The 17,524-nt window shown below is 61.4% G+C and overlaps 1 protein-coding gene across 1 annotated transcript in view; it reads right to left on the minus strand.

Moving 5' to 3' along the window:
- The window catches only part of BRF1 (BRF1 general transcription factor IIIB subunit), a 47,314-nt gene that overhangs the window by 19,751 nt on the left and 10,039 nt on the right, over positions 1–17,524 (minus strand). Inside the window, exons 3-5 of the mRNA XM_072963872.1 lie at positions 11,326–11,499; positions 3,178–3,209; positions 92–164 (exon numbers count right to left, since the gene is read on the minus strand). Of these exons, the coding sequence (XP_072819973.1) occupies positions 92–164; positions 3,178–3,209; positions 11,326–11,499 (279 nt within the window). The remainder of the gene's footprint in view (positions 1–91; positions 165–3,177; positions 3,210–11,325; positions 11,500–17,524) is intronic.

A 17,524-nucleotide genomic window follows, 5' to 3' on the forward strand; every position in this document is an offset into this window, starting at 1 on the left:
GCGTCTGCTCAGGTGACATCTCTCCCCTCCTGGGGTCCTGGCCCTTGCACACACCTCCCTCCCACCTGGAGACTCATAAGCCCCACCATACCTATCGCTGGCGCGTTGATGCAGAGCTCTCTCGCCAAGAGAAGGAACGTCTTCCCCAGCACATAAACATTCACCTGTCACGAAAAGACCACAACTAAGAACAGCATCTACGTGCAGGAAGCATTTGCGTTCTTCTTTTTTCTTAAAATGTGCATTTCGTCACTTAGTCTACAAGAGCCCCTGCTGGCCCCCATGAGCAGCCAGCGCCCCACGCCCCACTCCCAGGCGGCCTCTGTGCCTCTGCCGCCCTCTGGGCAGCGACTGAATCCACTAAGAAGAAACCCTGGCTTAAGAGTAGCTGGCAGAGTAGGAGCGTCTGGGGCACGAGGCCCCAAACTGTGGGGCCTCGCTCCCAGGGGTGCACCGGCGGCATACTGTCTGTGTCCCTGTGGGCCAGCACGGTCATGGCCATGGGTCTCTGCAGACCTCAATGACCCTGCACTGCTCCCACCTCAAGTCCAGGCCTGCCGTGGAACCTGTCCCTGCCCCAGCACCTGCCAGCACGGCAAGGGGCCGAGCACCCAGGTGCAGACCTCTGGGGCGACGGAGCCCTGGGCTGGGCCAGGCACTATCCTAATGGCCTGCCTGGTGCTGACCAAGGGCCGGGCAGCCTGCGAGGAGGAGGCTGCTGAGCAGCACTGACGGCAGGCAGAGAAGGAACCATCCAGAGGTCGCGGGAAGCCCTGGATGAGGTGCAGAGCCAGGGAAAGGCTGGGGAGCTGCAGCCTTCGCCATCTGGGGCCTGAACTACAGAAACCCCACCCACCTCGCCTCCCGCGCACCTGTCTTCACCCCAGTCCTGCCCGTAGGCCTCGGGCCTCCCAGGAGGGCTGGCCCTGGCCCTCTGCCTCTGACCTCCCCCCCCGAGAGCTGCTTCGCCTAACCAAGCCTGGCCTGTGAGCTCCTCGAGGGCATCCAAGAGGACACCAGAGAAGATGCCGAGGAAGAGTGAGGGCCTCAGTGTGTGTGTGCTACACCCACCACAGGCTGGCAGGCGGCACCCACAGGCACCCGCTACCACCGGGGGATCAGGGTACTAAGAAGTGGGGGCACGGGAGGGACGTGTAGGCACTAGCCAGCTTGGGGCCTGCCCAGCAAGGGGCCAGGCCTCCGCGTCCAGGCAGCACAAGGCACCCTTCACCCCACTGCCGCCTCCTCCGAGACACTGGTCATGAGGACTGCTGGCTCACGGAGCCTGCCTTCTGAGCACTGTGCCCTGGGCCTGCCACCAAGGTGTGCGTGTGTGGGTGCGCGTCTCCCTAGACACCCCAGCTCTTTGCCAGGTTCCCCCCAGGCTCCTGAATCTTGACCCTCCTGCTTTCATGCCTCTGCTCAGGCCAGAACGGAACTGACTGCCCCAGCGTGCTGTCTCCGCCCTCCCACAGCACATTCCTGACCCTGCCTGCCCACGCCACACCTTCCACTAGCCCGATCCCGCAGCCCCGAGGGAAGAACACCTGAATGCTGCGGAAAAGGGCTCTGAACAACTTCAAATGGACAGTCAACTGTAGGAAGGCTCTGCATGCGCCGTGCACAGTTCCCGTCAGAGATGTTAGAGTGGCCAGAAGTGCTTGGGAGAAATCCCGAGGGTCTCCCTCCTGGCCTCTGAGGGGCCGAGGCCCTGGGCAGGTGACTGGCTCTGCGTCAGCCGCACCGCACGGGGAAGGGGCCTCCTGTCAGGACCCTCGTGCGTCACCCTGAGCCTGACCCCAGGAGCAGCCTAACCATGGAGCCGTCCTCCTCACGGCAGCTCCCGCCCCTCTCCCTGAGCGGCCAGCCCTCATCAGCACGAGCTCCCCAGGGGACCCTCCCCCGACAGGCACGCTCCACGCCCACAGGCAAGCGCAGCAGCATCTGCCCTGACACTGCAGAGCCAGGCCCAGCCCGGGCGCCGGCCGCCGCGCCGCCTCACAGCCTCTCGGTGCCTCTGCCCAGGACCGGGGGCCCGGGGTTCACCGTCCACCTGCAGTGCTAAAGGGTCGAAGCAAGTTGTGTGGGTCTAGCCTGAAGTTCCGGATCTCGCTGGCCGGCACCGTGTCTCTCCCCAGGCCCTGCTTCAGCCAGGTGAGCAGGCATACCTCCCGTCACCCTCTTCCATCTGGACCCTGACCGGCCCCCCGTTCCCACAGCTGTGAAGCAAGAGAGCTGGGCACCCCCGCCCCCGGGCGGTGCCCCAGCACTTCCAGACCTCTGTCCCGCTCCAGCCCGCGCTCCGTCCTCCTGGGCACCAGGATGGAAACCAGGCACGTGGCCTGCCCTGACCAGGCATGGCACACGGAGTGTTGGATTTCCACCATTCCAAGGGATTATTTTTAGCCTGACCGCAGAGTATTTCAGCGGGACTTCTGAGAGATCCCGTTTAGAAAGACAGCTGGGAGGACACAAACACATGCGTGTGTGGGTCAGGGGAAGGTCTACCTGTCCTGGGCCCCAGGGGGCACTGAAGCCCAGTCCTCGGCAGCGGGGCACCCAGGCTCACGGGGAAGCTTTCCCTGTAGGAGTGGGTGGAGTTCGTGTGAATTCCGCATGAACCCTCACACTGCAGTCACATGTGCTTTCACTGTTTTCTTTCCACGTCCTCAGGGGAGTGATCACTGTGGGGTTGAACCCCAGCACCATCCCCGGGGCTGTGCCCCACTCAGTCGGGGACCCTGGCGATGCCCCCCACCCCATCGTGTCCCACCCCCGCGGGGGCCCATGTTGGGTTTCTCCCTAATGCTCAGTCATCTGGGAAGGACAGACGCTTCCCTGGTAGCCAGTAAGCCAGCTCCTCTCGACAGTCTGTAAGTGTGTTTCCATGCTGTGTAGAGTGTATGCAGACGAGCCCCTTTATCTTCCTGTTAGCGACTCTCCCAGGCCTCGCACTGAGTGCACCCAGGTCTCTCCACTGGTGCTGAGGCCAGAGCTGCCCGGCCCCGGGGGCGGCACCGTGACCCCGTGTCCACGGCCTCCCTACCCACTCTGTTTGCCAGTTTCAGAACAGAGACCCACGCCCCGTGGGCACTCCCAGCTAGGGAAGGAGCAGGGACCGGCCTCTGGGGTGTGCGCGAGCCTACAGGGAGGGGCTGAGAAAGGAAATGCGTCTACCTGGAGCAGGTCACTGAGGTCAAGGAGCATGTCTGCGAGAAGAGTTAAGGAGCAACACCCAGGCCCACAGGCACCGGCCACCTGACACCTTCCAGGGGGCAGAGCCTTGCTGCAGAGCTAAGCTCAGCCCTGGATCGTGAAGGCAGAGCGAGGCAGCCGCAGCAGGGCTGACAGGAACTTCTGACAGACCCCCGAACCGCCCCGTGGGGCAGCAGAGCTGAGGCGGGCCTTCGACACGGTGCTCGGAGTGCGCGCGGCCTCCCAGGCAGCTCCCACCCCCGTGCGCGTCCTGCCCAGCCAGGTGTCGGCTGCACGAGGGGCTCCTGCCCCGCCTCCCCGCAGGTGCACAGCCACGCTCACCGCCTCCCACAAGCACCCACTGAGCGCCTGCTGGGCTCTGGGCAGTGTCCTCTGTCCGGGGCCCGCGGCTCTTGGGACAGATGCATGGACGTGGGTGTCCTCGGCGGCCGGCAGGCACGACAACAGGACTGGTGCTGGGGAGGGCAACTGGGGGGGCTCTGGCGTAGGCCCTGCCGATTAAACAGTCCTAAGTGACCCAAGACTCAGCGAGACGCACACACACGTAAAACACAGGCCAGCAGAAAAGGCAACTTGTCAGGTGACGTGACTTGAGTGTCACCCACGTGTCTGTTGTGGCTTACGCCGAAGCAACTAGCAAGCCCCCGTGAAGCTGAACCAGGGCCCAGACCAGGGCCCAGAGGCAGACCCTGGACCCCACCCAGCAAGGAGAAAGGGCTCCCAGCGCCAGAGCCTCCCTGGGGTGGCGAGCATCCGACGTGCCCTCCAGCTCCTCGACTGGAAGGCCCCCGTCCCTCGGTATCTGAAGGCACGGCTTCTCCCAGGAGTCCGTCGCAACGAGACAAGCCACACCGCAGCGCAGACCAGCAAGCCAGTGAGAGGAACTCGGAGGAGAAAAGTGAAAGCACAGGAAATGGAAGGCCACAGTGAACACTAAACACTGCCGCAGAAGCAGCGACGCCACAAAGTGGAAAACCAATGTAGCCGAGAGACTGCAGACTGTCAGATCCCGACTGTACAACGTTCCGGAAAAGCAAAACTATGGAGAAGTGGGAGGGGCAGGGTTGCCGGGGGGAGGAGGGGGGATGAGCAGGCGGAGCACGGGGTTCTTCAGGGCCGTGGAGCTGCGGGAGTGATGCGCCGTGGTGGACATGTGGCCACGGTCATTTGGCGAGCCCACCGAGGGTGGACCAGCATGGGCGAGCCCCGTCAGCTGTGGGCTTGTTAGTCTGAACGCGTCAGCACTGGCCCTCGGCGGTAACACAGCACACTAACAGGGAACTCCGGGCGGGGGGAGAACACGGAACTCGGCATGATTTCTTCATAAACCTACAACTGCTCTTAAAAATGACGTCTATGTAAAAGGTAACAATAATAAAATAAAGACCAAGAAAATGGGCAAAAGTGTTGGACAGATGTTTCAGTCGCTATCACAGAAACGCAAATTCACACGCCCCCCCCCCGCCCCCACAAGGGCCACAAACGCTGGTGAGGATGCGGGGTGATGCCAACTGTGGCCCACCGACCCTGCGGGCCCTCAGGAAGCCAGGAGACCCTCCAGGATGCTCAGAGAGGCTGGGCCACCTGCCCCGCCCCACAGCACAGGCAGCGTGAAGGCCTGCTTCCCGGGCAGGGCGGCCGACCGGGACCAGTGGCTCCGGTCACTGGAGCGCGGCAGAGCCCCCCTTAAAAGGAAACGAGGGCCACGAAAACTGCTGGCATCTAGTCAGTGGAGCCCTGCCTGCTGAGGGCCTGGGGGCCACGGGCACAGGTCCACACGCTGCCCTGACAGGCGCCAGGGAGGAGGCTGAGTGGCTCCGGGGTGGGCGCATCCACCGCGCATGCCTTTCAGCTCAGCCACGTGTTTGAGATTTTTCACGACAAAATAATGGGGGAATGTGTGTGTTTTTACTAGGAGGCTGGGCTGCAACTCTTCACCAAGCTAAAATGATTGCTGTCCTCAAAATGGCAACAGCGGGGCACCCACCCTGCGGCCACGGGAGCGTCTGGACAGCTTGGTTCCTGTCCGAGGGGGGACGGTCTGACTCAGTGCTTCCTGAACAATGCGCCCACACCCGCCCTCACGTCCCTCCTGGGCCGAGCCCACCAGTGTCCTTGGGCCCCCCAACTCGAGACTTGGGAAAGCCACCCGTCAGGCTGGCCGTGGGCCTGCGGCCTCCGCAGCAACCATTCCCTTTTGCTAAGCAGTTGCTTCTAACCTCGGTGCAGAGACCCGACTCTGAACCGGCTGGAATGGTAAGTAAGGTGGCGGACGAGGCCTGAGTGCGGGTCTAACGGCCACTCCGCCTGGGTCCCCGCCGGGCTCTAGCAGATGGTGCTTCTGCTCGGCAAACACCCAGCTGAGAGCCGGTCCTGGAAGGGGCACACCAGCACGAAGGGTAGCGGACAGAACTCCCTCTGGAGATCCTGGACACCCCTGAGGGTCCAAAGTGTGTGCAGCGGTTTAGCGGAGCGAGGGCGGCTCCAGCGCCACAGGACCAGCCGCGCCCGGAGGGGACGGGGCCATCTGGCTGCCTGCACAGCGCTTCCGGGGCAACGAGCAGAGGCAGGGCCCGATTTAAACTGAGCCTCGTTTTGAGTAAATGTAACAGTTTACAGAGATTTAAATAAGGCAGAACTAAAGGTCAAAAGAACATGGCATTTCTCTCTGCTGCCTCTCCCGGGGGTTCTGCGGGAGTCCAGAGGGAAAGTGTGCACACCCAGCAGCTCTGGAACGTCACTCACGTGTGTGCCTGGACGCCATGCTTCCAGGCGTGGCGGGACCAGGGGGGCAACCGCTTCCTGGCCCCCAGACGTGAGAAGGGGAGTCCCAGGGACAACAGCGCCATCAGCACCAAGGAGCAGGAACGGACCTGCCCCGGCACCCACCACCCTCCAGCACCACACCCCGCCTTCCCAGGCAGCCAGCGCCCTGCTGTCCTGCTGTCCTGCTGCGCTAGTGATGACTGGCAGTCAGAGGTCATGCCCGCACAGCCACGCAAGGCTGCCCCGGCACACCCGGAGCGCCCGGGCAGAGCCCCCGCACAAGCTGCACTCCCCCGGGACTCGAGCTGCCCTCCTCCCGGGCTGCCTGCAGTAGGCCCCCGCCCCCCAGCCAGGCTCCGTGGGAGCTGGTTCACATTCACCCCTGGGCTTGGGCAGCCGCGGCACCTTGAGGACAGCTGACCCCAGGAGCCCACCCCCTCACCTGCCCGGACCCTCTCCCACAGCCCACTTTCCATCCCCACCCCACCCCCGACCCCGACCCCGAGGGCTGTGAGTCGTCACAGGCCCTCACCCGACTGAGCCCCCCACACCATGTGCCCAAGTCCTCAGCCAGGGCCCGCTGCCACCTCCCCGTATGCACCCTACCTCAGAGAATCAACACAGGACACCCTCATTGCTCTCCGAGACGTTCGCAAGGGTGCCCTTCAGAGCCCCCACTCTGAGGACCAGTCTTCTGCGCAGCCAGGCTGCTGGGTCCAGAGATGCTGGCCGCCTGCCCTCGCAGCTCCACGCCACGGCCTGTGCCAGCACTGCCGCCTGCCTGGAGGAGGTGTGGGCGAGGCCCAGGCCCAGACCCAGCTTGGCTGCACACCCCTGGCCCTGCCTCCCTGACGGCTGGCGGAGGTCAGAGCTCAGGCCTGCAGCTGCGGGGGACCACTCCGCACCCAGCTCGCCCTGGCCCAGGGGCTCAGCTCCACCCACCCCAGCCCAACACACTGGGACAGCAGAGGGAGTCAGGACCCCACCTTCCAGCCAGTCTCTCCCTGACTTTCCAGTGCACCCAGGCGCCCCAACCCATGAAGGCCCATCACTGGGCTTCGGCCAGCGAACAGCCCGCACTTGAGCACGGTGCCGACTGCTGTCCAACCGCGGTCATCTGTTCTCGTGGGCCAACGAGCCAGTGTCTGTTCTGGGGGCGGGGAGGAGGGGGCGCACGTCTGAGGTACTGAGAACAGCCGGAGCCTGGTGAGGCCAGAGGAGGAACTGGCACTCAGAGATCCGGCCTCACTGGCCGCGGCAGGAAGACAGGGACGGGGGCGGGACCTGGAGAGCCCGGGCATGGAGTGAGCAGGCCGTATACATGGCAGTCCTTGACGGGCCACGGTGGAGGCAGGCGGGCAGAGCTGCTGGGGACTGCGGGGCAGGGAAGGGCAAGCGCCTGGACACCAGCGGGAGGGCGGAGGGCGGAGGAGAAGACGCCCCAGCAACTTCCACCTGCAGCCCCAGGGGAGCAGCAGCGTGACCACACTATCGGGAACAAGTCTAAACACCAGAAAAACGCCAGCAGCCACGTGTAGCCCGCGGACGAGACCCCAGAAGAGGGGAGGGGCCTCCGTGGTGAGCTGAGTGCCCAGCCAGCTGGTCGGCTCCCCGCAAGCACGGCCGCCTTCAGGGCAAAAGGCGGAGGGCAGAAGCCAAAGTGGCGCCTGGTGCTCACCCAGAATCACCAGGGGAACACAATTCAGTTCAGGGATGCCCGAGATAGCCAGACCCGAGGGACCAAACTGCCAAGAGGGGCCTGATCACTGTGCACGCTGGCCCTCAGGGCCTGGCCAGCCCACTCTCGAGCTCAGTCATGGCCACAGCCAGTGGCCAGGAAGCGGGCAGGTCTCCGACCCTCTGCTGCAAAAGATGGCCAGGTCATGCCCAGCAGTGGCCAAGCCCACACTGAGACTCAAGTCAGGGCGCAGCCGGGCCAGGTCCCCACAGACCCTCCGCCCCCAGAGAAGGCGAAACCCCCGCTGGATGCAAATCCTCTCAGATGCCACGACATCTCACCACATCCAGCAGTTCCATAAAAACTTACCAAGCACCACAACAGGCAAGACCAACAGGCCAAAAACCAGAAGAAAACTCACGCAGTAAAAGCCCCGCCACTGACCCCACTGTGGGGCCGCTCCAGGCCCTCCTGTAACCGCAGGGGCGGGGGCTGCGCCCAGAGCCGCGGTCCCATAGAAAGACCACCGGGAACGCGCACGTCTGCAGGCGGCGCCGCGCTCAGGGCGGCCCACACAGCATGGGAGAGGCTGAAAGAGCTCCGAACTCGAGATGGGTCACGGGAGGCTTCAGAGTGAAGCCGAGGGAGGAAAAGGAGAAAACCAGAACGGAAAATACGAAGCACAGCCTGAGACACGACGAAAGGGTCGAACTGGGTGCCACTGGGGTCCCAGAAAAGGGACAAAGAATGGGGGAGAAATTACGTTTGAAAAAGTACCTCCGAAGATTTCCCCAAAACAGACACAAGACATTAAGTTGCCAAATGCCAGAAGCTCCACAAATAGCAGGCAACACCAAGAAAACCACGTGTGGGGACCTCAGGGTCACAGCCCCGGGACAGAGACAGAACCCCTGTGAAGAGCGGGGGACGTGAGGCCGGCCCTTCAACAAGTGACGAGACGGCACAGGGCCCAGGCGGCAGGACCTCGGCGGCAGCACAGAGCAGGGCCCGGTTTCCAGAAGAAGCACGGCCGGCCCCGCATTCCACACTCACCGAAGATATCTTTCCGACGAGAACAAAACACAGGTGTTCCACACACACAAGCTGGAAGAGTCGTCCTAGCAGATGTACTGGAGAAACACAAGCAGGAGCTCTTCGGGTAGAGGACAAGCAACCCCAGAGGAGGGCAGACCAGGCCTTGCAAAATCCAACTTATCAAAACTGGAGCGAGCAGCGGGAAGTCCGGAGGGCTCCACGCCTGTTACAGAAGCTGAGTCCATGACTCGCCCTCACCACAGAGAAAGCTAAGGCCCCCCTGGTGTCGCTGTGAGCTTCCCCAACGTCTCCAGAGGCCATGGCCCCAATCATCCCAGACCGCCCAGGGTCGGGAGCGCGAGGGGCACGTCCCAGGGGGACGGGGAGAGCATGGCCACGACGCAGCAACTGACAAGGTGGTCACAGGAAGACAGACACGGGCCTCCCGCATGACTGCACCCAGGATATCGGCCACGCCTGGAGACGCTGGCAGGCCCTGACCAAGCCACGAGTGCAAGCGTGCTTCCACCTTTAAAGACCAGGCATTGTGACTCACCCCAGCACAGAATGGGGGGACCCCCCACGACGATCACAGCAGCAAATCTGCGGGCGATTCAACCCCTGCAGACACCGCTGGTGGCAGTCAGGAAGAAGGGACGCCCCGCAGCCTGCCGCCCGACAAGGGGCACCTACAGATGCCGACGGCAGGGCCCTGGGGCCAGACAGAGCCCCTCCCAGCTCTGCTAGCACAGAGCAGGCCGACAGCCCTGGAGGAGGCACCGACACTGGCAGCAGGCATGGCTGCACACAAGCCAGAGGCCCCAGCGTCCAGACAGGAGATCAACCTCCAGGCACATCATCAGCCGACCCAGCTGTGCTTCCACGTGAGCTGCAAAAGGGGCCTCGGCTCAAGACACAGGCGCTCGGGGAGAACTGTGACAGACGATGGGGACTCGCGTCCTGAGAGGGCAGAGCACCCCAGGAGCAGGACTCACTGGCTAGGAGACTCAGGGCTGTTAAAATGAAGGTTGGTTTTCCCCAAATTGATCCACAAACCCCAATCAGAATCCCATAAGGTTTTTTTTAATGGAAATGGACAATCTGATTTAAAAATTTATATGGAGAAACAGAGGACCCCAGAAAGATCGGAGGCAGAAGAACAGCTAGGGTGCGAGGTCTCGCGCTGCAGGCCCTGAGACGCGTCATAAACCTGCAGTATTTAGCCCCGTCTGGGGTTGGCACAGAGGCCAGAAGGGGTCCGACGGCGACAGCAGCGGGGCCACCACCAAGCCGGGGGGTGCCTGGTCACCGGGACGCCCAGCGGAGGAAGCAAACTGTGCCCTCTCCTCACCAGACGCACAGACTCCGCCTCAGATGCCCTCACTCCGACAGGAAGTGTAAACCAAAAGCTTCCAGAAGGGAACACAGGAGGATGTCTCCAGGATCTGGAGCAAAGATTCCCCCAAACGGGGCACAAAAACATTAACCGTGAAGGAGGAGATGGGTGCACCGGACTTCACTAGAATTAGGAACTGTCATCCAAAGGTACTGCCGGCAGACGCGAGGGGCCAGCACAGGGGGCTGCCTCTCCACGCAGACCCCCAGCCCAGGCTGGGGGGGTGGGGCGGCCCCGCCTGCCATCGGGGATAGCCTGTGACAGAGTCCAAAACACAGGAGCAGAGAGCTCAGGGCCAAGGCGACGCCACACCCAGGAAACCCGTGCAGAACGGGCCTCACAGGAGCGTTCAGAGAACACAGGGGCACTCAGACCAGGAACACGAAAGCAGAAATGAAGACTTGGTTCGAAGACAAACCCCCAAAGCGAAAGGTAAGTAAGTGGGAAACGGGAATAAAAAGGCCAGAAGGCAGGTCAGTGGGGCAGCAGAGTGAACAAAGGGAGACGCCACAGCGACCCCAGGGTGGCGCCAGGGCCCCGCAGGGGCGCCTCTGACCTGCAGACACACGGGAGGGGCTCCAGCCTCCGAGCAGCACGCCCGCCCCACAGAGAGGACAAGAGCCCGGACAGCAAACTGCTCGAGAGGGACCAGGACGCGGGACGGCTGCGGCAGCTCCGGCCACACTCTGGGGAGACCAGTTTGCAAGCTGACTCCTGTCCGACTGTCCCCAGCGCCCGGGCAGCAGGAAGACCACCCTCCGGTGTTGACAGGTGCCAGTTCTCAGGAAGCACTGGATGACGTGCGGTCACGAAGGGAGGACACGGGGCCGGGAGCACGGGTCCCGCACAGGAGGGGTTGGGGGAGGAGACACAGGCAGCAGGACAGTGACAGCCCACAGGGAACGGGGAGGGCCAGAGAGCCCCGTAAGACTCGACACACAGAAGTCTCAGCGCGGGGCCGTCGGAGAGCAGGGCTGCACTCGGGGCAAGCGCCGCGCGGGCTGAGCACAGGGGACCGCGGCCCACCATGCTCTCCAGAGGCGAGGTGAGGTCAGCAGGCCTCTGCACAGCCGCCTGCCAGGCACCTCGGACTCCAGCCTGGCTCTAGTCCGTCCAGACGGTTAATCCAACAAGGGGCTTCCATTAAACACAAACACCAGCCGCTGTGACACAGGGCCCAGGAGGCTGACCAAGCCAAGTTGGGGCCCTCCACCAGGCCCGAACCAAAGGATACGCGGGGTGCCCTCCGTCCGGCACACCAGGTAGAGGCAGGCCGCGATCACGTGGGCCATTTTCCGGCCGCGGGTCAGGTGCTTGCTCACGGCCATCTTGAAGAAGTTGAAGGCTGTGTCCAGGCAGTGTTGGTTCAGCTGCAGCTGGCTCCCCAGGTGGTGGATCTGACGCCTCCCTAGGACACAACATGACATGTTACCGCCGATGCCCAACCGCCACTAGCTGGAAGCCGTTGGGGTAAAGGGTCACCTACCCCGTGGCAACTCAAGATTGCCTTTTGCTCCTATGTCATTAGATTCACTTTTTGCACGTGTTCCAGTACAATTTCACGTGTGGACACACAAAACGCTGCGCATCGCCTACAACCTCACTTGCCACCAAGCTCTTCTCCAGGCCAGAACTGTGCGAGCTCCAGGTCTGGGCGGTGTGGGCCCCTCTCAAGGCCCTGAGCTCAGCGTGTCTGCAAAGGGTTCTGGTCAGGCCCGCCTGGCACTAACACCAGCATACACCGTCCCCAACAGGGTCCACACACACAATTTTGATGCCCCTCCTGTGGCCGAGCGCCCCTCAACCCCGGCACACGTGACACCAGGCAGGTGGGGAGGGATGTCAGCTGGGATGTCAGCTGAGCCCAGGATACAACCTGCCTCATACCTCTTCCCGGAGCCACACGAGCTGCAGGCACAGACATAAGATAGGAAGCAGATGGGCTGCCTGCACACCAGGGGGCCGCCCGGGCCAGGGGTCACACGGGGCCAGCCGAAGCCAGAACACCGCCGGTGAGAGCCGGAGAGCCTACAGCCTCCCACGTCTCCGCTCCGGGCCACCTCACTCCCCTGCCTCCATCTGCCCTCTCTTCTAGCCAAGGTGGCCTTGCGCAGAGCCAGGAACCTGTGCTTCGCCCACAAAAAGCTAGGAGCCCACTCCCCTGCTCTCTTCGATGGCGGGGGGCTGGGGGGTGAGGACTGTACAGTCTCCTCCAGTCCCACCTGCTCAGGGTCCAGCCCACCCACCCACACACACCAACAGGGCCCGCCGGCCGAAGGTGGCCCCAGAGAGCCAGCACCCGCAGAACCTGGCATGGTGTGCAGACCAGCCAGACCCCGTGCAGCACCTGGCAGTCAGCGTGCCTCACGGGCGGCCCAGCCCCCCGCCCAAAACGAGGCTCACCCGGAGCCCAAGCAGCCCTGGGGCCTCCAGTCAGGCTGAACTGATGTGGAGTCACAGTCACCATCCCCAGATCCAAGGCCTGGGCAGAGCCAGCATCCCGACCGTCTGGACAGAAGGACAGGAGGGCCAATCTCCGCCTCCCATCAGCACCACATGCCCTCAGCAGGCAGCCGAGCAAGGCTCAGAGGTAAACAGGGCAGCCGGCGGGAGACCCACTAATGACCGGGGCCACCCCTGCCCCTCTAAGGTGAGTGTCTGGGAAGTCTGGCCACAGGTGCGAGAGGTGCCCGTCAGACGGTGCTCACTCGAAGCCGGGACCCATCTGTCACAGAAAGTTATTTTATAGCATTTTTATTGCAACATAATTCACGCACTGTAAAATTACCCTCTTAAAATGTACAATTCAGTTAGTATATTCGCAGAGTCAAGGACCATTACCACAATTTAGTGCGTTTTCACAACCCCGAGAAGACATCCTGTACCCATGAGCAGCCACTGCCCCCGGGTGAGTTTTCATCCCCGCAAGTCCAGCAAGCACAATGGACAGGCGGAGCAAACCACGCAGCCCAGGCATGTGCAGTTTAAACGCACAGAGATGCTATCAATAAACACACCTGTGCGAAACAGATTCCTAACTGGCCCACCACCGCTTACTCTCCTCAGAACAACAAATGAAAGCTGAAAGCAAATGCACTACACACAAGCACCTTTGGGTTCTTGATACTTTCTAAGGATGAGGCTGGCCTTTTCAGTCGAGACGCAGCTGAACAGCGCCTTCCGGGCCGTGGTGCCGCTGAGCGCAGCACAGCGAGTGCAGCAGGGTGAGGGGCCCGGAGCACATGGAAAGAGGTCCAGCTCGGTGGGCAGGGAGCGAAGCCCCCGCCACCGGCCACAGGACCCACACAATGCCAGCCACTCAGGGTGCACTAGCAGGCTGCATGTCACAGCCGTCCCCGTGGGCGACACCAGAAGCCACTCCCGTGAGCAGACCCGAGGCACCCAGAAGTCAACAGGTGCCAGGAGGCACTCACATAACATCAGCTAACCACTGAGAATCACCCAACCTCTGCAGAACACGGCAGCGGGGACAGAGAAGCACAGGCTCAACCAGCAGGCAGCCAACGAAGAAAGCTTTCAAATCCCATGACATCCTCAAAATGCTCGAAAGATGTCAATTTACAGAAATGTATGAATGGGCTGTAATTAAAAAGGCACAGTCTCTGATCATTGAACATTTTGTAAAACTGAAAAAAAAAAAAAGCAAAGAGCAGAGTGGGCACAGAAAAGGCTTGGAAAGGGAGCTGGGAGCAGGAAGGTGGCCCCGCAGCACAGCTCCAAGGAGAAGGCGCTGCTGGATGACAGAGCCCACCAGGGAGGCCCCAGGCTGGCCGGGGGCAGACTTGTCGTCAAGAAGGATGCTAGAAATAACGAGGCACGTGATATGGGCAGACAGACACTGCAGGAAGTCCACGGCGGGGCTGGAAGCCTACACCCCTGCACAGCGCACCGCCCCTCCAGGGTGGGAAGAGGCTGCCCCGGCTGGCCCAGACGAGGAGGAAGACTTCCTCCCGGCCCAGCAACAGCCCAGCCAGTGAGAAACGGCCACCGCCCCGAGCCCTCGCTCTCCTCCGGTGGACTCCGGTGGAAACCGCAGCACCTTGGAAGCAGCAACCCCCCCACCTCCCATAGCTTCCTCCTTTTTCTCTGCAAAGTGAGGCTCCTCCCCGGGCTTCCAGGTCGCAGGTCCTGAATTGCAACTCCTCGGCCGCCCCCAAACGAGCTCGCTTTGCTGGTGACAGAACCGGTGCTTTAAGGCCAACAACAGTGTGGACTGAATGACATAGCTTCAAACACACAAAGTGAAACTGACAGGACAGGAAAGGGACAAAGCGAGCCGACAGAGCTCCCAGGACTGCAGTGGGAAGGGACGAGGAAACGGCCAGTGGGCGTGAGAACCATGGAGCTGCCCGCAGGCTCTACTGCCAGACACCAGGGCCCTGGCAGAACTGGATCTGTCGGACGCTAAGCTGCCCCCCCCACCGCTGCACTTCCAGTAACTGCACTGGGTCAACCCCAGGCCCCCGGGAGACGGACTCAGCAACTTGCTTCTAAAGAACAGGGTATGCAAAAGAAACAAGTGTGATGTCTCGTGGAGGAACCTGGTGGTGACCTAGACCCACATCAGCGGCAACCAGTCACGTGACCTCGGGTCCACCTGCTACAGGCCAAAGAGAGCACAACCCTGCGGGACTTTCCCCAGAACCCACGACAAACTCCGACACAGAGATCTTCCGTAAGACACCCCAACTGTGTGCACGTGGGAGGAACTGTCACAGGTGGGGGGAGGCTGAGGAAGGTGAGGCCGGGCAGCCAGGACCTCGGACTGGCCCAGGGCAGAGGGAAGACGGGCGGGGGCAGGGCCCCCAGCTCCACCAGCAGCCCTGCGCCTGTCGAGGTGGCGGACGGTGCAGACAGGACACCCAGGGCTGCCCCTGCAGCTCTGCTGGACATCAGACACTGCTGTAAAACAGAAACTTAAAGACCCCACAGAACCAACCAGAGAAACAGCTATCTCAAAACTTGGGAGTTACAGCCAGACCAGAGCTTAGACAAATGCACAGCTTAGATGCAAATATGAGAAAAAGAAAGCCTGAAAAACTGATGAAGCGTCCAACTTGAGAAGCTGAAAAAGAACTCTGAACAAACTGAGCAGAAGATGTGGAAGGAAGCGGGTAACAAGGAGGAGCACCCAACCACACAGAAGACAGACAGGCAGCAGAGGGCCAGCAGAGCCAGGCTCACTCTCCGGAAAGAGCAAAGCTAAACTGATAAATTCCCAGCAAGACCAATCAGGAAAAAAAGGATAAAGCACAGTCACCAGTGTCAGGGGTAAAAGGAGAGCATCACTAAAACCCAGGAGACACACCTGAAGCACAGGAGAACGTCATGAGTGACTCTGAGACAGCCAAGCTGAATCTAAACCACTGAGGTAGACGGTAATTTGAAACGTGCATCTTGCCAAAACCGACAGGAAGGAACAGAAAATCTGAGCAGTCCCATTAAAATCCCATTAAAAATAGTGCCATTAAAGACACGAATCTGTAATTAAAATCTTCTCACAAAGAAAGCTCAAAGCCCAGACGGCTTCACTAGTAAATCCTTCCACACATCTAAGGAAGAAACTGGTAAATCAGACAGCCCTCACAGAGAACAGAGAACAGTGCGCCCCTCGTGACCCAAGCGGGTTTATTCCAGAAGCCCAAGGTGAGCTAACATTCACAAAACCACTCGGTGCAATCCATTACAGTAACAGAATGCACAGAAAAAATACATCATCACTTCAACAGACACGAAGAAGCACGTGACAAAACGCTCACATTCTTAGTGACGGAGAAACAGTGACCGCTTTCTCAGTGAGGTCAAGGACCAGACAAGAACAGCCACTCCCTCTCCCATTCAACACCCCTGGAGAGGTGAGCCACACACCAGAGATGGAAGAAAGCCCCACAAAGATGGGAGAGGAGGGAGGAATAAAGTCCCGGCCCAGACACACCCATGCCTAGAACAAAAAAAGAACCTGCCAAGTACTAGACATCATACGCGAATGGAACAGTTCTCCATGAACCCACCTGCAGGGTCAATGCGGCTCCACCCCAACACGGGCAAGTTTCCCCTTGGGAACCAAGAGCTGATGCTAACACTTCCTCTGAAATACAAAGCAGCTGGAATAACCGAGACAATCCTGAAGAGCTAGAGGATTCACAGCGCCGGACTTTAGCAACGCCCACGGGCAAGGGCGGCAGAAGTCCCCTGGGACACACTCACAAAGCGACACCCTGCACAGGCGGGCCACCGCTGACACACATGCGGGATGCTCTCTGGGGCTGGCCGGCGCTGGGGGCTTCTGGTATGAGAAGGGCATTCCATCTGGGTCTGAGGGCGGCCTCATCGTCCAAGTTACCCAAGCAGCTCGCTGAAAGGTCAGTACATTCCACACACTCCACCCATATCTACTGAGGAGAACAGACACCTGAAAAGAACGGGAGGAAAGTCTCCCAGGTGAACGGGCTGGTCGAGCCAGTGAAGAGCGCCCCAGCCTGGAGGCGCGTCAGAACTCCGGAGATGGAGGAAACCCCCAAAGACCCCCATTCCGGGGGGGGGGCGCCAGCGGCACTGGGGGCCCTGCCGGGCAGGTGGGTGCCGTGGCCCGGCTCCCTGCCCCTCGCAGGCTCGGGGCTGGGGGAGCCCCGCTCTGTAACCAGGACCAGAGTATGTTCCCAACAGAACAACAGAACCTGAGACCGACGAGCCTGGGAGGGACAGGCAAGCGCACAAAACCTCGTGGGCGGGCGGGCGCCTGGGCCGCCAGTTCATTCCCTTCCCAACTCCCTCTCTTCTAGGCAAGGCACCACAACTTAACAAGAACAGTAACCCTGCAGTTCAGTTCACAGACTTCAACCACACCCAGCAGGCTTGGTCAGGGTGGGCGGCGGGCAGTGAAGGCGCAGGGGTCTTCCTCCGTGGGTACAACAGACCGGCTTGGCCACTGGCAGGAGAGACAGCTGGGGGTGACCAGCCACCAGGAGCACTGGGACGCGGGTGGACCTCCAAATCCCAGGGAGGAGAAGGCCCGGAGCTCAGACCGCAGTTCCATCAGCAATGTGAAAGGTATCCGAGAAGGTAAACACAGAACAGGGGGTGAGAGCCAGGAACAGCCCCAACACGTCAGAAGCGCACCAGCCGTGAGGCAGGCCACACTCTGCCCTGGCTCTCCCCCAAAGCTGTGGGAAATGACAGTGAGGAGAGGAAATCGGCCTAGACGCACCAGGGCACAGAGAAGAGCAGAGGAGGCCTCGGAAGACAGGGGAGGCCAACGCTGTGCTGGCTCTCCACTGGGCGGGGAGGGGCCGGCCGTCAAAGCCAGCAGCCTCCCCCTGGCCCCACAGCCCCCACCCCCAGCAGGAGCGCCGGGGAAGGTGTGCAGCGGAAGCAGAGGGTCCCTGACGTCTGAGTGGACGCCATCTCGGCCT

Source organism: Vicugna pacos, chromosome 6 (assembly GCF_048564905.1).
Source record: "Vicugna pacos chromosome 6, VicPac4, whole genome shotgun sequence".
Taxonomy (NCBI): Eukaryota; Metazoa; Chordata; class Mammalia; order Artiodactyla; family Camelidae; genus Vicugna; species Vicugna pacos.